This window comes from Anabrus simplex, chromosome 5 (assembly GCF_040414725.1).
Source record: "Anabrus simplex isolate iqAnaSimp1 chromosome 5, ASM4041472v1, whole genome shotgun sequence".
In the NCBI taxonomy this organism is placed as follows: Eukaryota; Metazoa; Arthropoda; class Insecta; order Orthoptera; family Tettigoniidae; genus Anabrus; species Anabrus simplex.
The window spans coordinates 404,740,586-404,758,465 of NC_090269.1; the positions used below are offsets into that span (position 1 = coordinate 404,740,586).

General features: G+C 39.0%; 1 protein-coding gene across 9 annotated transcripts in view; it reads left to right on the forward strand.

Moving 5' to 3' along the window:
* Bili (FERM domain-containing protein 8 Bili) overlaps nt 1-17,880 on the forward strand; it is a 208,961-nt gene that overhangs the window by 179,939 nt on the left and 11,142 nt on the right. For all 9 annotated transcript variants that reach the window (XM_067147768.2, XM_067147770.2, XM_067147764.2 and 6 more), the window contains one exon: nt 10,783-10,897. In XM_067147768.2, the coding sequence (XP_067003869.2) occupies nt 10,783-10,897 (115 nt within the window). The remainder of the gene's footprint in view (nt 1-10,782; nt 10,898-17,880) is intronic.

Below are 17,880 nucleotides of genomic sequence, written 5' to 3' on the forward strand. Positions count from 1 at the left end.
TGCCTTTAGCTTTGATGACCTATTCCAGACGTCTTGGTATTGAGTTAACTAAATGTTTGGTGTTCTCTTCATATATGTTGGACCGTGGATCTGAGAGTATCTCTTTAAGATGTTCTTTATTAGTAGCATGGCCTTTTTTCACTTCTTTGCCTAGATGACCAACAGGTTCTCTCTGGGAGTGAGATCTGGACTCTGCGGTGGAGTGAGAAGTCTTCTTCAGGCATTGTACAACCACCATTCACGGCGTATCATTGCACAGTGCTTAGTGATCATTCTTCTGTTGGAAGAGGAAGACTTCTTCTAGATGAAGCTTGTGTGTACTGCTGTTTAAATTATGATGCAAAACATCTATGTACTTCCTGGCATCCATAATACCAATAAATGTCAGGTTTCCCACTCTATTCGCAGCCATGCAGCCCCAAACCATCACATTTTCTCCTCCGTGTTTTACCGTGGGGATTACGTATTGAGGTGCAAGTTCGATGTTTGGCTTGTGCCATACCTTCCTGCTCCTACCAGTTCCAATCTGTGTAAACTTCGCTTGATCAGAAAAAGTAATGGTGTTCCAAAAGTCCATTGTCTTTCCACAATACTCTTTTGCGAACTGTAGGAACTTCTGCTTATTAATTTCACTTATAAGTGGCTTCTTTCGTGGACAACAACTACGCAGGTTCACACTGTGAAATACGTTCATTATAGTTTGCACACTCACCGTTTTGTTGGACCTTGAAGTGAGGTCTGTGGCGATGGATGCAGCACTTCGGAACGGTTCCTTTCGTGCCGATCGCACAATAATGTGTCGCTCCCATACTGTCAGCTTTTTTGGAGGACCAGATCTGGGTTTGTTTTCTGTTTTCTGCTGTGCTTGTATTTATTTACTATTGAACTCACCGTAGTAAAGCTAATGCGACCTGTTTTCCTACTTGATGACAACTTTTACCTTGTTTATACAGTAACACTATATTCTCTCTTTGAGTCAATGATAGTTCCGTTGTCTTTTGCCCCCATACCATATAACCTTGCGGCAACGACAGCACAGTGATGACTGAAGAGATAACAACCCCTCCTGCAGGCACGGTGGCCTAAACCTGTGGCGACAACTGATTTAAACAATCACATCTGCACTGTACGAATACTTTCTTGGCGGTACGATCTGCAGTTTGTATACAGTATCATGCCGATCCTTTTACATTGTAAATGATCGTTCAGTGTGTATATCTGATGCATTTCGTTTTGCTGTTTATAAATCTGACTTCAGCTCGTAAGTTGTAATGATGTTCCATCACTTTCCATAGGTGTCCGAATACTTTCTGTGGCTACTGTATGAGGTTTTGTTTCTTAACCCCAGAATTGTGGTAGTCCATATTTTTTTACCTCTTATATTGGTTTCATTCTAAATTTTCCAAAACGAGAGGAATTTTATATTGCAATATTGCTGGGACCAGAATATTTTATTATTATAGAGGGGATTATCATTGTTCAACTAATTGAGGCATTGACATGTAGTAAGTCATAAAAAGTGAATTTTACAGGAGAAGAAAAAAATAGTCTTGTGAACATTGTGAAGCAGATAATATTGAACAAATATCATGTAAAGTCAAGGTGTTATCCATTTATCAGTTTAACACACAAAGTTACGCTAATTATGTTTCGGGCACAAATTATGTGATAAAACACATTGTGAAAAATCACTGTCTAACCAGTTTGTCAGTTGACGTGTATGATTCAAGCACAAATTACACGGTAAAACGCATGATATTTTTCATTCAAGAAATCCAGCTTGGCCAATAAGTCCTTTTTTTTGTTCACTGATGGTTGGTTCCTTCCAGGTGGTTGTAAGGACTGTATGTTGTTGATTGCATGACAGGACCGTCCACTTTTGTGCTCCATCCATGGTTCTAACTCTTTGAATGATTGCCTTATCTTGATTGGAGGAAGTTCAGCTAACCAGAAAATGGCCTATACTTCACAAAATGTAAAAGTATAGCTACTCCCTATTTCACCAAAATTATGTCCAAAAATAGATTCCAGCTGATTTTGAAATTCCTTCACTTCGCAGATAATTCCAAGTTTGATCCTTAGATCTACAGTAGGAAACTACAAAATGCAGCCAATCCTCGACCATCCCCTAAACAATTTTCCTCCATCCATACTCCTGAACAAAATGTTGTTTTGATGAATCCCTTCTCCTCTGGAGAGGACGACTAAGCTGGGTACAGTTCATACCCTCAAAACGCAGCAGATTTGGCATGAAACTCTGCAAATTTTGTGAGTGTAGTTGTATATAGGTTTGGAAATTTACTGTGTATACTGGTAAGGATACTGTTTTATGGTCAGAACCATGCAGGGGAGAATACAACTGCAAAAATAGTTCTTGAACTCAGGGATGAGTTACTAGACAAGGGATATTGTTTGTACCTTGATAACTGGTATACTAGCCCAACGACGATAGATAAGCTTTGTGAAAGGAGAACTGATGTTATAGGGACCATGAAGACTAACAAAAAGGAGTTTCCAGACTTTGTGAAGAAGGTAAAATTACAGAAGGGCGAAAGAGTTTCAGGCTATCGAAAGAAACAGATGATCATGAAGTGGAAAGATAAGCGTCACTGTTATAAGCAGTTTCCGTGATGATTCCATGGAAAAGGTAAACTAGAGAAAGGAAGTTGTTGAGAAACCAGTGTTAGCCCTATACTATAATAAGAATATGAGAGAGGTGGATAAGAATGACAGTCAACTCCACAGCTATAAAAGTGCTCGGCAATGTCTCAAGAAGTATTACCAAAATATGTTCTGATACTTGATTGATATGGTTTGGCTAAGTACCTACGTCCTGTACAAGAAACAAGGTGGGAAACTTCAGAGAGGATTCTAATTAGTTTATAATAATACATTAAAATATATTGAATAAGTGATATTATAAACTAATTAGCATCCTACATATAGTAGCCTATCTTCAATACAGGTCCACAATGATATTTATCACTTGCAAACATCAGAGACTCGATTTCCAGTTGACACTCGGTAAGATATTGTCATTCTGGAGGAGTGGTGCAGTCAACAATGGGTCGACCTTCTAAATCACCAAGGCCATCTCATCTCCTCAGCTGCTGCTTCCAGGAAGATATCCCCAGCACAGCGTCAAGGAAAAAACCTCTCTGAAGTTATGATGTGTGTTGGTCCCAAGGGAAGAAGAAAGAAACATGGTACTGGTGTCCTGACTGTTAACTGAACTGAATGAATACTGATCTGCATTTAGGGCAGTCGCCCAGGTGGCAGATTCCCTATCTGTTGCTTTCCTAGCCTTTTCCTAAATGATTTCAAAGAAATTGGAAATTTATTGAACGTCTCCCTTGGTAAGTTATTCCAATCCCTAACTCCCCTTCCTATAAATGAATATTAGCCCCAGTTTGTCCTCTTGAATTCCAACTTTATCTTCATATTGTGATCTGTCCTACTTTTATAAACGCCACTCAAACTTCTTATTCGTCTACTAATGTCATTCCACGCCATCTCTCCGCTGACAGCTCGGAACATACCACTTATGAACATTAAAACAAGAGTAATAGTTAACACCACCTTTCCAATAGTTATCTTTCCTTATATTTAGGAAATAAACATTACAACAGGCGTTGTAAGATGGGACATGTTTCGCTTAACAGTCGTAAGCATCATCAGCCGAAAATAAATCTTAGCCTAAAGTTAGGTCAGGGCCCTGAACCTAGTGTCCTTAACATATATGGCACCCTAAGAATCAACATTTATATTTAGAAAATGAAAATAGGCTTAAAACTAGTGTGAAAAAACATAGAATGTTACAACATGGCTAAGAGAAAAAACACAATCGAGTTGAGACAGAGGATAAGAACAGAAAGTACAATACAGAGCTGGTAGTGAAATAATTAAAATCATTAGGATATCATTGTTACCAGTCAGTCAATCAGAATGTTCAAACATAAAAACAAGAGTGAAAATATATAAGTGTGTTCATCATGGCTGAGTTAGAGAAAACACGTAATCGTGTTGCCAGAGGTTAAAAACATAAGGTACAACACAGAGCTGGCAGTGTAATAATCAAACTCATGGCTGCCAGTCAGTTAATAAGAATGTTCATATATAACAAAACATGATGGTTATATTCTTTCAAGTGAAGAAATAATTAAATCCCACTCTTGTATAGATACGTGAGAACGGGTGAGAGAAATCATATGTTGTAGCAGACATGGAGTAGTAACACTTCAAACAGGATTGATCACGCCTGAAGCCGCTTCATTTTTGCTGGGAGTTCAAGACCAAAACGGAAAAAAATAAGATGCCAGGTGCGTGAACTGAAATCTGAAAATGGAAAAAGGAAAAAAGATGTACTGGGGCCTTGAAAATAGGGTGTTCAAAATGGGAGAATAAGATCGCTTACCTCTATGTTGGATGAGCGTTGAGCGGAGACATTAGCCGTTCAAGGCGGTCTGTTCAGGGCCCTGACCTAACTTTAGACTAAGATTTATTTTCGGCTGATGATGCTTACGACTGTTAAGCGAAACATGTCCCATCTTACAATGCCTGTTGTAATGTTTATTTCCTAAATATAAGGAAAGATAAGTATTGGAAAGGTGGTGTTAACTATTATTCTTGTTTTAATATTCATATCTGATGTCCAATACGGTCTACAATGAGATTTATTACTTGTAACATACCACTTATTAAAATTATAAAATCCTTTTAATAACAACCACCTACTCAATACATTATATTACTCATTGAATTATAAAATGATCATGAGGTGTCTTAAATAAAGGAACATGTTTCGTTCGACATAGCGAACATCATCAGCCTTAATTTACAAAGATTAGGTCAGGGCCCTGAACTGAATGATAAAAATTGTTAAAAGAGTGACAATGCCATAATAAAAAGTAAAATGATAACATTAGACATGAAATTATAACAATATGTACAGATTAACAGCAAGTATGTAGAGGAATACTTTGAACGATGGTAGTCTATAAAGTTAAAACAAACATGAGGTTGTTAAAGTAAAAATATATAGATATAGTGGATCTTAAAATATATGTCAATGCGTGAAGCGTGGATTAATTATTGACTATGGAGTTCTTAAATTGAGCAAAACAAAAGTTGAAATAGAGTTTATTGAATAGTACGAGTCAAACTGAGTCTGTTAAAAGGCGCATGGCGACGAAACTAAGGTTAAAATGACGTGAACTTCAGTAGTTAGGAATTCTGTAGGAGAGCCAACACAATGCCAGAAGGAAATACCAGTACATATTGTTATAATTTCATGTCTAATGTTATCATTTTACTTTTTATTATGGCATTGTCACTCTTTTAACAATTTTTATCATTCAGTTCAGGGCCCTGACCTAATCTTTGTAAATTAAGGCTGATGATGTTCGCTATGTCGAACGAAACATGTTCCTTTATTTAAGACACCTCATGATCATTTTATAATTCAATGAGTAATATAATGTATTGTGTAGGTGGTTGTTATTAAAAGGATTTTATAATTTTAATATATTGTCCTCAATACGGTTCTATTATGAGATTAATTACATGTAACATACCACTTAGTCGAGCAGCTCTTCTTCTTTCTCTCAATTCTTCCCAACCCAAACTTTGCAACATTTTTGTAACGCTACTCTTTTGTCAGAAATCACCCAGAACAAATCGAGCTGCTTTTCTTTGGTTTTTTCCCAGTTCTTGAATCAGGTAATCCTGGTGAGGGTCCCATACACTGGAACCATACCCTAGTTGGGGTCTTACCAGAGACTTATATGCCCTCTCCTTTACATCCTTACTACAACCCCTAACCCCTAAACACCCTCATAACCATGTGCAGAGATCTGTAACCTTTATTTACAATCCCATTTATGTGATTACCCCAATGAAGATCTTTCCTTATATTAACACCCAGATACCTACAATGATCCCCAAAATGAAACTTTCACCCCATCAACGCAGTAATTAAAACTGAGAGGACTTTTCCTATTTGTGAAATTCACAACCTGACTTTTAACCCCGTTTATCAACATACCATTGCCTGCTGTCCATCTCACAACATTTTCGAGGTCATGTTGCAGTTGCTCACAATCTTGTAACTTATTTATCACTCTATAGAGAATAACATCATCCGCAAAAACCCTTACCTCCGATTCCACTCCTTTACATATATCATTTATATATATAAGAAAACATAAAGGTCTGATAATACTGCCTTGAGGAATTCCCCTCTTAATTATTACAGGGTCAGATAAAGCTTCACGTACTCTAATTCTCTGAGATCTATTTTCTAGAAATATAGCAACCCATTCGGTCACTCTTTTGTCTAGTCCAATTGCACTCATTTTTGCCAGTAGTCTCCCATGATCCACCCTATCAAATGCTTTAGACAGGTCAATCGCGATACTGTCCATTTGACCTCCAGAATCCAAGATATCTGCTATATCTTGCTGGAATCCTACCAGTTGAGCTTCAATGGAATAACCTTTCCTAAAACTGAACTGCCTTCTATCGAACCAGTTATTAATTTCACAAACATGTCTAATATAATCAGAAAGAATGCCTTCCCAGAGCTTACATACAATGCATGTCAAACTTACTGGCCTGTAATTTTCAGCTTTATGTTTATCACCCTTTCCTTTATACACAGGGGCTACAATAGCAACTCTCCATTCATCTGGTATAGCTCCTCCGACCAAACAATAATCAAATAAGTACTTCAGATATGGTACTGTATCTCAACCCATTGTCTTTAGTATATCTCCAGAAATCTGGTCAATTCCAGCCGCTTTTCTAGTTTTCAACTTTTGTATCTTACTGTAAATGTCATTGTTATCATATGTAAATTTTATTACTTCTTTGGCCTTAGTCTCCTCCTCTATCTCGACATTATCCTTGTAACCAATAATCTTTACATACTGCTGACTGAATACTTCTGCCTTTTGAAGATCCTCACATACACACTCCCCTTGTTCATTAATTATTACTGGAATGTCCTTCTTGGAACCTGTTTCTGCCTTAAAATACCTATACATACCCTTCCATTTTTCACTAAAATTTGTATGACTGCCAATTATGCTTGCCATCATATTATCCTTAGCTGCCTTCTTTGCTAGATTCAATTTCCTAATAAGTTCCTTCAATTTCTCCTTACTTCCACAGCCATTTCTAACTCTATTTCTTTCCAGTCTGCACCTCCTTCTTAGTCTCTTTATTTCTCTATTATAATAAGGTGGGTCTTTACCATTCCTTACCACCCTTAAAGGTACAAACCTGCTTTCACATTCCTCAACAATTTCTTTAAACCCATCCCAGAGTCTGTTTACATTTTTATTTACCGTTTTCCACCTACTACACCTACTGCGAAGACTATGTGTATAACAACTTGTTTCTGCCTATATCACACAGATAACAATCTATAAAACCTGTAATAATCTGGATTCATAACAATGTAAATAATGTTAGTAACCCATTTGGATTCATAACAATGTAAATAATGTTAGCAACCCATTATTGAAATATAATAATCACTATCATATTACATTGAATGAAATGGCGTATGGCTTTTAGTGCCGGGAGTGTCCGAGGACAAGTTCGGCTCGCCAAGTGCAGGTCTTTTGATTTGACACCCGTAGGTGACCTGCGTGTCGGGTTGAAGATGAAGTGATGATGAAGACGACACATACACCCAGTCCCCGTGCCAGCGAAATTAACCAATTAAGCTTAAAATTCCCGACCCTGCCGGGAATCGAACCCGGGACCCCTGTGACCAAAGGCCAGCACGTGAACCACTTAGCCATGGAGCCGGACATCATATTACATTAATAATTGTGTACACATTTATGCAGGAAATATTTAAATATCAGGTGGGAAAACAATTACCAATGGCAGGTTACGCATGTGGAGGATTTAGTACCCATTTAAGGGCTTAAGTGCTTTTTAGGGAACACGTTAACAGATGGGATGTTTGGAGGTAGATCAGGCTAACCTGAAGAAGCCTAAAGGGCCTTCTACACGCCAGCGACTTACTTGTGCGGTATAGTTTGCGCAAAATAGACGGAACACTGTGCAGCGTCCACACAGTGCAAGTAAATTTGCGCAAACTACAGAACATCTTTCATTTACACCAAATGCATACATAACAAATTCATAATTTGTATTGACGACTGCCATCAGTACCAAGCTATGGAATCCTTTACAATTGTAAAAATACGAACCACTCTCTGGCAGTGGTAGAATCATTATCATTGACAGCACCCAAGTAATGAGGGAAATTCCATCTATTCTCAAATTCTCTTGCTATTTTGTCTCTATTCCTCTTGTGACCTTGAAACCTTAAAAAAATATACTTTCTTCAGGGTGAAAGTGACACAGATTCAGTAACTATTAACTCTACCCCAGAGCTCACCCAGCAACCATCACAATCATCAGCAAGCAATTCTGTACCGGATCGTCCACCCTCTGACCTAGACGTGTTATCTCCTATCGCGAGTACACACTTACCGCCCGGACAACTGAAGAGGAAGAGATGCAGACATACTATGTGGAACTGGAAAACAACTGACGGAAAGAAGAGCTGAAGATCAACACGACATTTATGACTCATAAGCTTCGACATTTACCAAATGATCAATGTATTTGTGTAGAAATAATAATTAATGAGCCTATTTTTGAAGCAAAATTAGGGAACCTAAACAGAAATGGTAGTATATATTTACCTATGAGGCAGATGCCTTCAAATGTGCTGGCTAACAACAACAGTTGTCTGCCACCCATCCTGCCAGTGTCAGTTAATTTCTACTATATAATAAACATTGATTTTAACTTACCTTCATGAATTCTTTGCTTATAACCTTGTAAACGGCTCAACATGTGTGCGGAATATTTATTGACAAAGCTTGATGAGAAATTGTCATCGTGAATGTCAAGTCTCTATATGGTCTTTCTGTAACTAAAAACCTTAAAATGCAAATCAGTCTTTTGTGTGGAGATACAGATACGTGCATCATAGTATTTTGTCGGTCAATTAGAGGCATTGCCAGACGTAGCAATTCAGTGTATGAGTTTTCATCCATTCTTAAATAATTACGCCAGATATCTCGATTTACACTTAAGTTTTTCGTTAAATTTACATGTGAATATATGTTATTAATAGACATATTTGTTCCATTTCGATCAACAATGTTTACTTCTCCTCTTCTTTAGCAGCAAACAGTAAAGAAAACTGTAAAAAATAGTAAATCATCACTTGTCCACTTTGCTGTGATAGCACCTACTGCGAAGTCGAATTTTGATTTTCTGTCATTTTTTCGTATGCAGCATTCTTTTTATTCCTATTCCTGTCAGAATACCCCTTTGATTTTACTTTCCAAAGACATGGTAGAGAATTCTAGAGTTCGATAAACTCGGCAATAAACTGTTTTGAATAATTTCTTATATCTGACCTTCTTCTTTCTTCTTCTTTATCTGTTTACCTCCAGGGTCGGTTTTTCCCTCAGACTCAGCAAGGGATCCCACCTCTACCACCTTAAGGGCAGTGTCCTGGAGCTCCCGACTCTGGGTCGGGGGATACAACTGGGGAGGATGACCCGTACCTCACCCAGGCGGCCTCACCTGCTATGCAGAACAGGGGCCTTGCGGGGGGATGAGAAGATTGGAAGGGATGGACAAGGAAGAGGGAAGGAAGTGGCTGTGGCCTTAAGTTAGGTACCATCCTGGCATTTGCCTGAAGGAGAAGTGGGAAACCACAGAAAACAACTTCAGGGATGGGTAAGGTGGGAATCAAACCCACCTCTACTCAGTTGACCTCCCGAGGCTGAGTGGACGCCGTTCCGGCCCTCGTACCACTTTTCAAATTTCATGGCAGAGCCAGAAATTGAACCCGGGCCTCCGGGGGTGGCAGCTAATCACACTAACCACTACACCACAGAGGCGGACATATCTGACATTATTGTTTTGTTATGCCTATCCGTACTTAAAAGTACGAGTATTTCATGTTTCAGGGCGCGGCTTGAGCTAACCTGTCTACACGCACCAACTTTACTGCGCAAACTTAGTTTGCACAAGTAAAATATTTGGAGCTGCAATGTTTATGCAAGCCGCGCTTTTTGGCTTGCATGAGCTACTGTCTTCCTGTCCATACGTACAAGCTTTCCGCTGCAAACCGGTTTGTGCAAGTATGCACGAAGTAAAGCCTGCACGTGTGGACGGCCCTTAAGTCTTATCACTATCTTTTATTGTAATCAACATTGTTTTGTTTATTTATTATTCAGCTGTAAATGTGTAGTCTTGTTTTTTTTATTGGTGATTTTAATCATAATGATAAAAGTTATTACCGTATATGTATTTTTTAATAAATAAATTTCAATGTCCAATGTCATAAGCCATTGCATGTGGCTTATGAACTAGGTTTTAACTGAAGAGGCCCCAAACGACTACTTCTCAATCGTAATTGATTAACATTAATTTATTTGAGGTTTTACATGTACCATTTAGGGTTATTTTAAGTACCGTTAAATGTTCTCTTAGTAACATTCTTACCTGTGGAAGTATCTGCTTGTTATAAATTTATTTGGGAAGAAGGTAAAGGTCTAGTAATTATTAATATGCAGTATTATCTTGGTTTTACCAGCTGACATCATTTTCACTGGTGATGGAATTTAGATTGCAAAAACTGGTTAAAATAATTTTTAATTTGTGATTAAATGAACTGTATTTGTTCACTGTTATATAGAAATAGCATCCAATTAATTTGAATTTCTTTTTTTCCTGCAGGCCGTGATGATGGATGCTTTAATCTCAGTTTTTGTGGAGGAAATGAAGATGAAGGCTGTAGCATATGCAGATGAAACTGACCGACCAATTTACGACACATCTACAGATAGTGATGGTGTGTATCATTATCTGTGTCTTCAGTATCAAGTACTTACATCTCTACATACATTCTACGTACACTTTTTTTTTTTTTTTTTGACATTGAGTAGGCCTACACTTTGGCTCTCTGTAAGTTTCAAAATGAACATTGAGTGTATCTGCATGTAATTGTGTTTAATCTTAAATGAATTTGCTTTAATATAGCAATTTTCCCTACTTTTTTCTGATTTTAACAGGATTTGAACAGGAGAGTTGAAAAGTGATCTAAATCTAGGGTAAGAGGAACTTAAATTTGGAGCATCAGCTGACCCAGAGCAGTATTTACAAAAGAGAGAGGAGTTAGAGTGAAAATCTAATAATATTCAAATGTTGTAACAAGAAATCAGAGTTTGTGGAGTGTTGTGATGTCGTATTAAATTATCTTCTACGATGAGAGTTATGCCCTGAGATTCTCAGTGAAATATTTGGGATAGTGGTCCCTTGTATACCTCATAAATTATAATGTGCTTTTATTGTTAATGGTTGTTCATAAAGGATTATAGATGGAGGAGGAGAAGTTACCATATCTAAGGAACTATTTGGCTTTATGCTTTGCAGAAACACAACAGAATCTATCGTTAGACTGAGGCAAACTATGGATAGGTTTTGAAAAAAGCAAAAGACTTTTGCCTGTGTTTATAAATTTGGAAAAGGCTTATGATATAGAGCCCAGACAAGAGGTATGGAGACGTTTTAGGCAAAGGAATGCTGCAGAGAAATATGTTAGATTGGTGCAGCAGATGTACAGACATGTGAGAGCAAACATGCACATGGTTCTGAGGGTGTTTAGGGGTTGTAGTAAGGATGTAAAGGAGAGGGCTTATAAGTCTCTGGTAAGACCCCAATTAGAGTATGGTTCCAGTGTATGGGACCCTCACCAGGATTACTTGATTCAAGAACTGAAAAAAAATCCAAACAAAAGCAGCTCGATTTGTTCTGGGTGATTTCCAACAAAAGAGTAGTATTACAAAAATGTTGCAAAGTTTGGGCTGGGAAGAACTGGGAGAAAGGAGACGAGCTGCTCGATTGAGTGGTATGTTCCAAGCTGTCAGCGGAGAAATGGCGTGGAATGACATTAGTAGACGAATAAGTTTGAGTTGCGTCTTTAAAAGTAGGAAAGATCACAGTATGAAGATAAAGTTGGAATACAAGAGAGGACAAACTGGGGCAAATATTAATTTATAGGAAGGGGAGTTAGGGATTGGAATAACTTACCAAGGGAGATGTTCAATAAATTTTCAATTTCTTTGCAATCATTTAAGAAAAGGCGAGAAGGGAGATGAGCTGCTCGACTGATTGATAGATAGATAAGGAATGTGTGAGCCTTGCCTTCACAGGACTCCACACGTAGGTCTGTGAAGACCCTTTGTGTCCCTTAAACAGGTTAGGTAGTCCAGCTCTAGTGCTCCTATAAAGGATTCCAGTGTCCAGATGTTGGCATTCCTGATGTCTTCCAGGCTCACAAAATGTAAGCCAAGATATCGGTGTCTAGTGCCTGCAAGAGCCTCGCACTGACACAACACATGCGCAGAGGTCTCTTCCTCCCTACCGCATCTTCTACACATCAGATCCTGACTGATTTTCATGATGCGTAGGTGTCTCTGTAATGTATTGTGGCCTGTCAACATTCCAACTACCATTCGCATTCTGGTCCTATTCAAATTTATCACGACCTTTTTATAACTTTGGCTAGGCCCTTTGATAAGTTCACGTGCCTGCCTTGCTATGGTTAACCTCTTCCAATAGTCTAAGTGAGACTGGTTTGTCCACTGGGATATTACCAGTTTCACACTTCAGAGTGACACTCTTAGGAAGGGCTCTGGACCTACGAAAGGACCTTTTGAGCTTTGTTTCGCTAGTTTGTCAGCTTCATTTCCACTGATACCTGTGTGCCCAGGGACCCATAATGGGGTAACTGGGCTAAGTTCACGCAGCTGATCTAACATCCTTTGGCACTCCCATACAATTTTTGATCATTGTTGAGACAATAATTTACGATACCCTCATTTGTTGGACATGTATATTTGTGTGTGGGGACCTTTATCTGCAATTATTGGCCATTGTTGAACTGCCGTTAATTTATGTGCCGGTACTGTGTGTATTTAAAATGCATTTAAAATCCATTATTACGTCAATAATTTTGATTTTCCTTATTGGCCCAATAAGCTAATCCTTGACTTGAGCATGCGTAGTGTCTCTCTTGAACGGAGCGCTCTGCAGTTGTTTTTCTGTCTCGTCAACTAGCGAGCAAGGAGTCTTGTTCTGACCGAGCTGTGAGATGGACGCCATTAGCCTTGTTCCTTAAAAGACTTTGAAGACTGGCGAAATGGAGTTAGATACTCCCGGTTAGGCGGGAGATAGAATAGGCAATGGCCTGAATACGTTTTCTGTCTTGTTATGTTCCACTAGTGATAGTAACTTTGTATTTTGGTGATTCTTTTATTTCTACTATGTGAGTGTTGACGGTGGCCTGTGTACCAAGCAGGCAGATTACCTCTGAAAACATGTTTCTGGTGTAAGTTTGTGATAAAGGATTACACTCATTTGGATACAAAACCACCAGCATGTAAGTAATATTTATTCAAAATTTATTTTGGAGCAACGTCAACTTCAGTGGATTACTTGGAGGAGACATTGTTTACAACCGTCGTCTTGGAATTTTCAAAAACATTATCTTGTCCATTTACGAACTAGTGTATCACTGTTATTTAATTTTAGGCCTACCTCGAGTTATCGCCAATGTAGTGTGAATTGAATCTGAACTCTATACCCGGTATTTGGAAATTTAGTAGCCGACTGAAAAATTTAAATCACTATTGATAAAATTCTCATGTAAAAGTGATATGTAAATTTAATTACGAGGTGAATTGGAAACTCGCGGTGAGCATATGTGCATTATGTCATTCCTTCCTTGCTGTTATTGTGATTGTTGTATGTTTTTGGTTTTCTGCTCCATATACGGTGTGCGTATTGTTTTGGTTGTTCGTATTATTTTTATTATTATTATTGCATGGTGTGTTTCTCTCACTGCCTGTTTTCTCTGATTTTGAAATGCGTACTCTGATTGTATCTGATTTCGTGTGGCTATTTAATCCCTTTTTTGCCGATATCTCCCGCGTTCGGTCTTATCTCATGTGCTCATTGTTGTGGTTCCAAGGCCACCTTGTAGTTAATTTAATAACGACCATCTTGGTCTTATGTAAAATTATTCCTTATAGGAAATGCCACTTTCTATGAATTTAATCTCATGATACATGTAATTATAATTTTTTATTATTATTATTCATGTCAGTACTCGTCGGTTGTAGAAATCTGAAATTTCTTTGCCCGGTTCATGAACTTCGAGGTGATTAATGCTCACATTCCTTATTCTTACGTAGTTTTGTTACGTCACTAGCCTAAATACTTATTATCTGGTAAACGCTAAAATTTTGGCAGGCTTTGCCTATTATTAAATGAAATTTTAATTGCTTGGGTCGTGAGTTGCTAGTGGACCTTTAGCGTGTGTGGTTGGTCTGTTTACATTGTGGAACATAATTTTTTTTCCCTCCCCTTGTAATACTGTATGAATTTGGGGAATATTTTTCTGGTTCCTAGTTATTAACTTTTGGTTCGTTTCTTTAATTTATTTTGTAATTTTGGTTCTTCTTGCCACATATCTCGGGTTTGTGTGTATGGTGTGTATTGCCTAGTGATTGACAAAAGGAAGATTGAATCTTGTTGCAACAAGTTAATTATCTATGGCCAGTAATTAATTTACAATGGTATACCTTAAAGTTTAAAGTCTAATATTAAAATTAAAAATAATATTTTTACAAAAGGCATTTGTTAATAAGATTGTAATCCTCTTCTGTATTATAATTCTGCTACTGGTCTGAGTTAGTACCATTTAGGTTTAATGAATTCGGTTCATTTATTTAAATGTTAAGAGTTTAGAAAGAAAGTTATTTACCCTTTATTTTTTTGAAAGAAAGTGTTTATTTAACCATAAATGCTATGAATTTTTTTTTCTCTTTAAGTAAACATCTTATTTACAATTTATTCCGTCTGTCATTTAGTAGTTAACAGTGTTGACCTGCCAACCTGTCAAACGTTAACGTAAGATCCTGCCCTTTTCACTCTCTATTTTGCCCTCCACGCTTCGTATTTGGTGCTACTGCCCTTATGGTAAGTATTGTGTTTGGTTTTCGTTGTTGTTTGGTGCTTCTTTTGATAAGGTTGCAATTGTTCTAACTGCGCATAGTGCTTTTAACGCTGCCTGGCTGTCACTACAAATGGTAATGCATCTTCTATGTCCAGGCATGTTCCATACATATACAGCACAGGCCAGTATTGCATATACTTCGGCCTGGAAAACAGTAGCATATTTACCCATGGGAAGGGAGAGCCTTGTCTTAGGTCCCCAGACCTCGGCGCCTGTGCCCGTCTCCGTCCGTGAGCCATCTGTGTACCATGTACAGCCCCCAGACCGAAGACGGGCCTCAGCATCTGCGGCCCACTTCTCCCTTGTGGGTATCACCACTGTGAACTTATAATTCAGATTAAAACTAGGCTTCAGCAGGACCCCGATCATCATTGTTGTAGGGCAGGTCTGGTGAAGCCTTGTAAGAATAGAAGCATGACCTCTATTCGAATTCTTGAAGGAGCATCCTCTGAGTGACCAGAGACGGTAAGCACTCATTCCCGCTATTTCCTTAACATATAAATGTAAGGGGGGAAGACATAGGATGGCCTCCATTGCACATAATGGTGTAGTATCCAGTGCCCCTGTTATTCCCAGACATGCAAGTCTTTGGACACTGTTTAACTTGGTGGTTGCAGATGAACCTGGCCGCCAGACTAAAGATGCGAAGGTGATCGTGGGCCGTACAATAGAAATATAAAGCCACTGGACCACCCTAGGTCCTGGGCTCCAAGTCTTTCCGATGGTCCTGCGACAGGCCCACATAATCTTGGGAGCCTTATCCACCTTATGGTCTATATGTTTCTTTCAACTCAGTCTTGCCTTGAGAATTACCCCTAGGTATTTAACTGAGGTTGTCTTGACTAACTTTTTCCCAAATAGGAAAGGCTCTGACAGTCCGTCTAGCCTCCTCCTCCTGGTAAATACCACAAGCTCCATCTTGTCGGGATTAACCGACAAGTCCGTGTCATGGCACCATCTTTCCACCCTGCGTAGGGAACTCTGTACGAGCTCTGAAACCGTACTGGGGAAATTTCCCACCGCCATCGTGCTAATGTCATCTGCATAGCCTTGGGCATAAATTCCTCCCAACATTTAACCTGGCAAGTAGTTCATCCACTACCAGACACTATAATGTTTGTGATAATACTCCTCCCAGTGGACACCCCCTGTCAATATTAGCTCTCAATGTTACTGTATTGAGGGTAAACAGAACTTGACGGCCCTGCAGTGAGGCTATAATCCATTTTATGAGCATCCTGCTCACTCCTCTTCTCTCTAGACTAAGTTCTATGGAGCCCAAAGATGTGTAGTTAAAGTTCCCTTCTATATCTAGGAATACCACCATAGCAATTTGTTGCTGATCCAAGGCGCTCTCCCATCTGGAAAGAAGCTGGTGTAGTGCCGTCTCAACCGACTTCCCTGGTTGGTATGCATGTTGATGAGGATGCAGGGGACAGTCTCTTAATACTTTCTCCCTGATATGTCTATCCACCAGTCTTTCCAAAGTCTTAAGAAAAAAAGACATTAGACTAATGGGTCTATAATCCTTAGGTCTGGTATATGAAGACCTTTCGGGTTTAGGTATATACACATACACTACCTTTTTTTCTTTTTTTTTCTTTTTTTTTTTTTGCTAGTTGCTTTACGTCTCACCGACACAGATAGGTCTTATAGCGATGATGGGACAGGGAAGGGCAAGGAGTGGGAAGGAAGCAGCCATGGCCTTAATTAAAGTACAGCCCCATCATTTGCCTGGTGTGAAAATGGGAAACCACGCAAAACCATCTTCAGGGCTGCTGACAGTGGGGTTCGAACCTACTATCTCCCGAATACTTACACTACCTTCGTCTGATGCCACAAGGAGTACATGTACCCCATAGTGAGTCAGGCTCTAAAAATTCTGACCAGGTATCTTATAAGGACCGCGCCCACTTCCTGAAGAAGTGCTGGGAAGATCCCATCCATTCCTGGGCTTTTATAAGGGGCAAAAGATTCTAATGCCCACTTCACCCTTCTTGGGGTAACAATCTCTGCGGCTTCCTTCCAACCACTTCTATCAGGTCTGAAGGATCCGCTCGATTTTACTTCACTGTTTGTGGCTACTGAACCTGGAAAGTGAGCATCGAGCAATAAGCTCAGGCTCTCCCTCTCTGTGGATGTATATCCACCCGAAGGTGACTCCAATGAGCCCAGCCTTGCCCTTCCATCCAAGGTTAGAATTTTATGAAGCCTTGCCGCTTCATGTTGACTCTCGATGGAGTCACAAAACTGTCTCCAAGATTTCTTAGAAGCCTTTTTGACTTCTGACTTGTACTTTCTTTGTGATTCTTTGTAAGAATCTAGACCTTCTTGATCTTGAAGTTCCCTGTATTTATTCCAGAGCCTTCGTGTGTTTCTCCTCAGGTGTTCAAGATAACTGTTCCACTTGAAGCTTCCTGTTACTCTTTTTGCCTTAACAACTGGGCAGTTTAATTCATAAGAGGTAACTAGTGTCTGTATGAGAAAGCTCACACTGAGCTCCAGCTCCTCCTTCTTCTTGATTATATTTGAGGGTCCTCCTTCCAGTCCCCTCCCCACATCCTCCCTAAAAGATGTCCAATTGGTTCGTCCAGGATTTCTGTATGATGGGATCTCAAAGGAACCCTCTATATGAATGTATATATACAAGGGTGGTCGGAAATGATGTGAACCGGGTGTATGAGCGTTAGAAGGTTGATCATACTGATGAATAATTTGATACATCACACCATTATCACTTTATCAGCTGCTGAAGT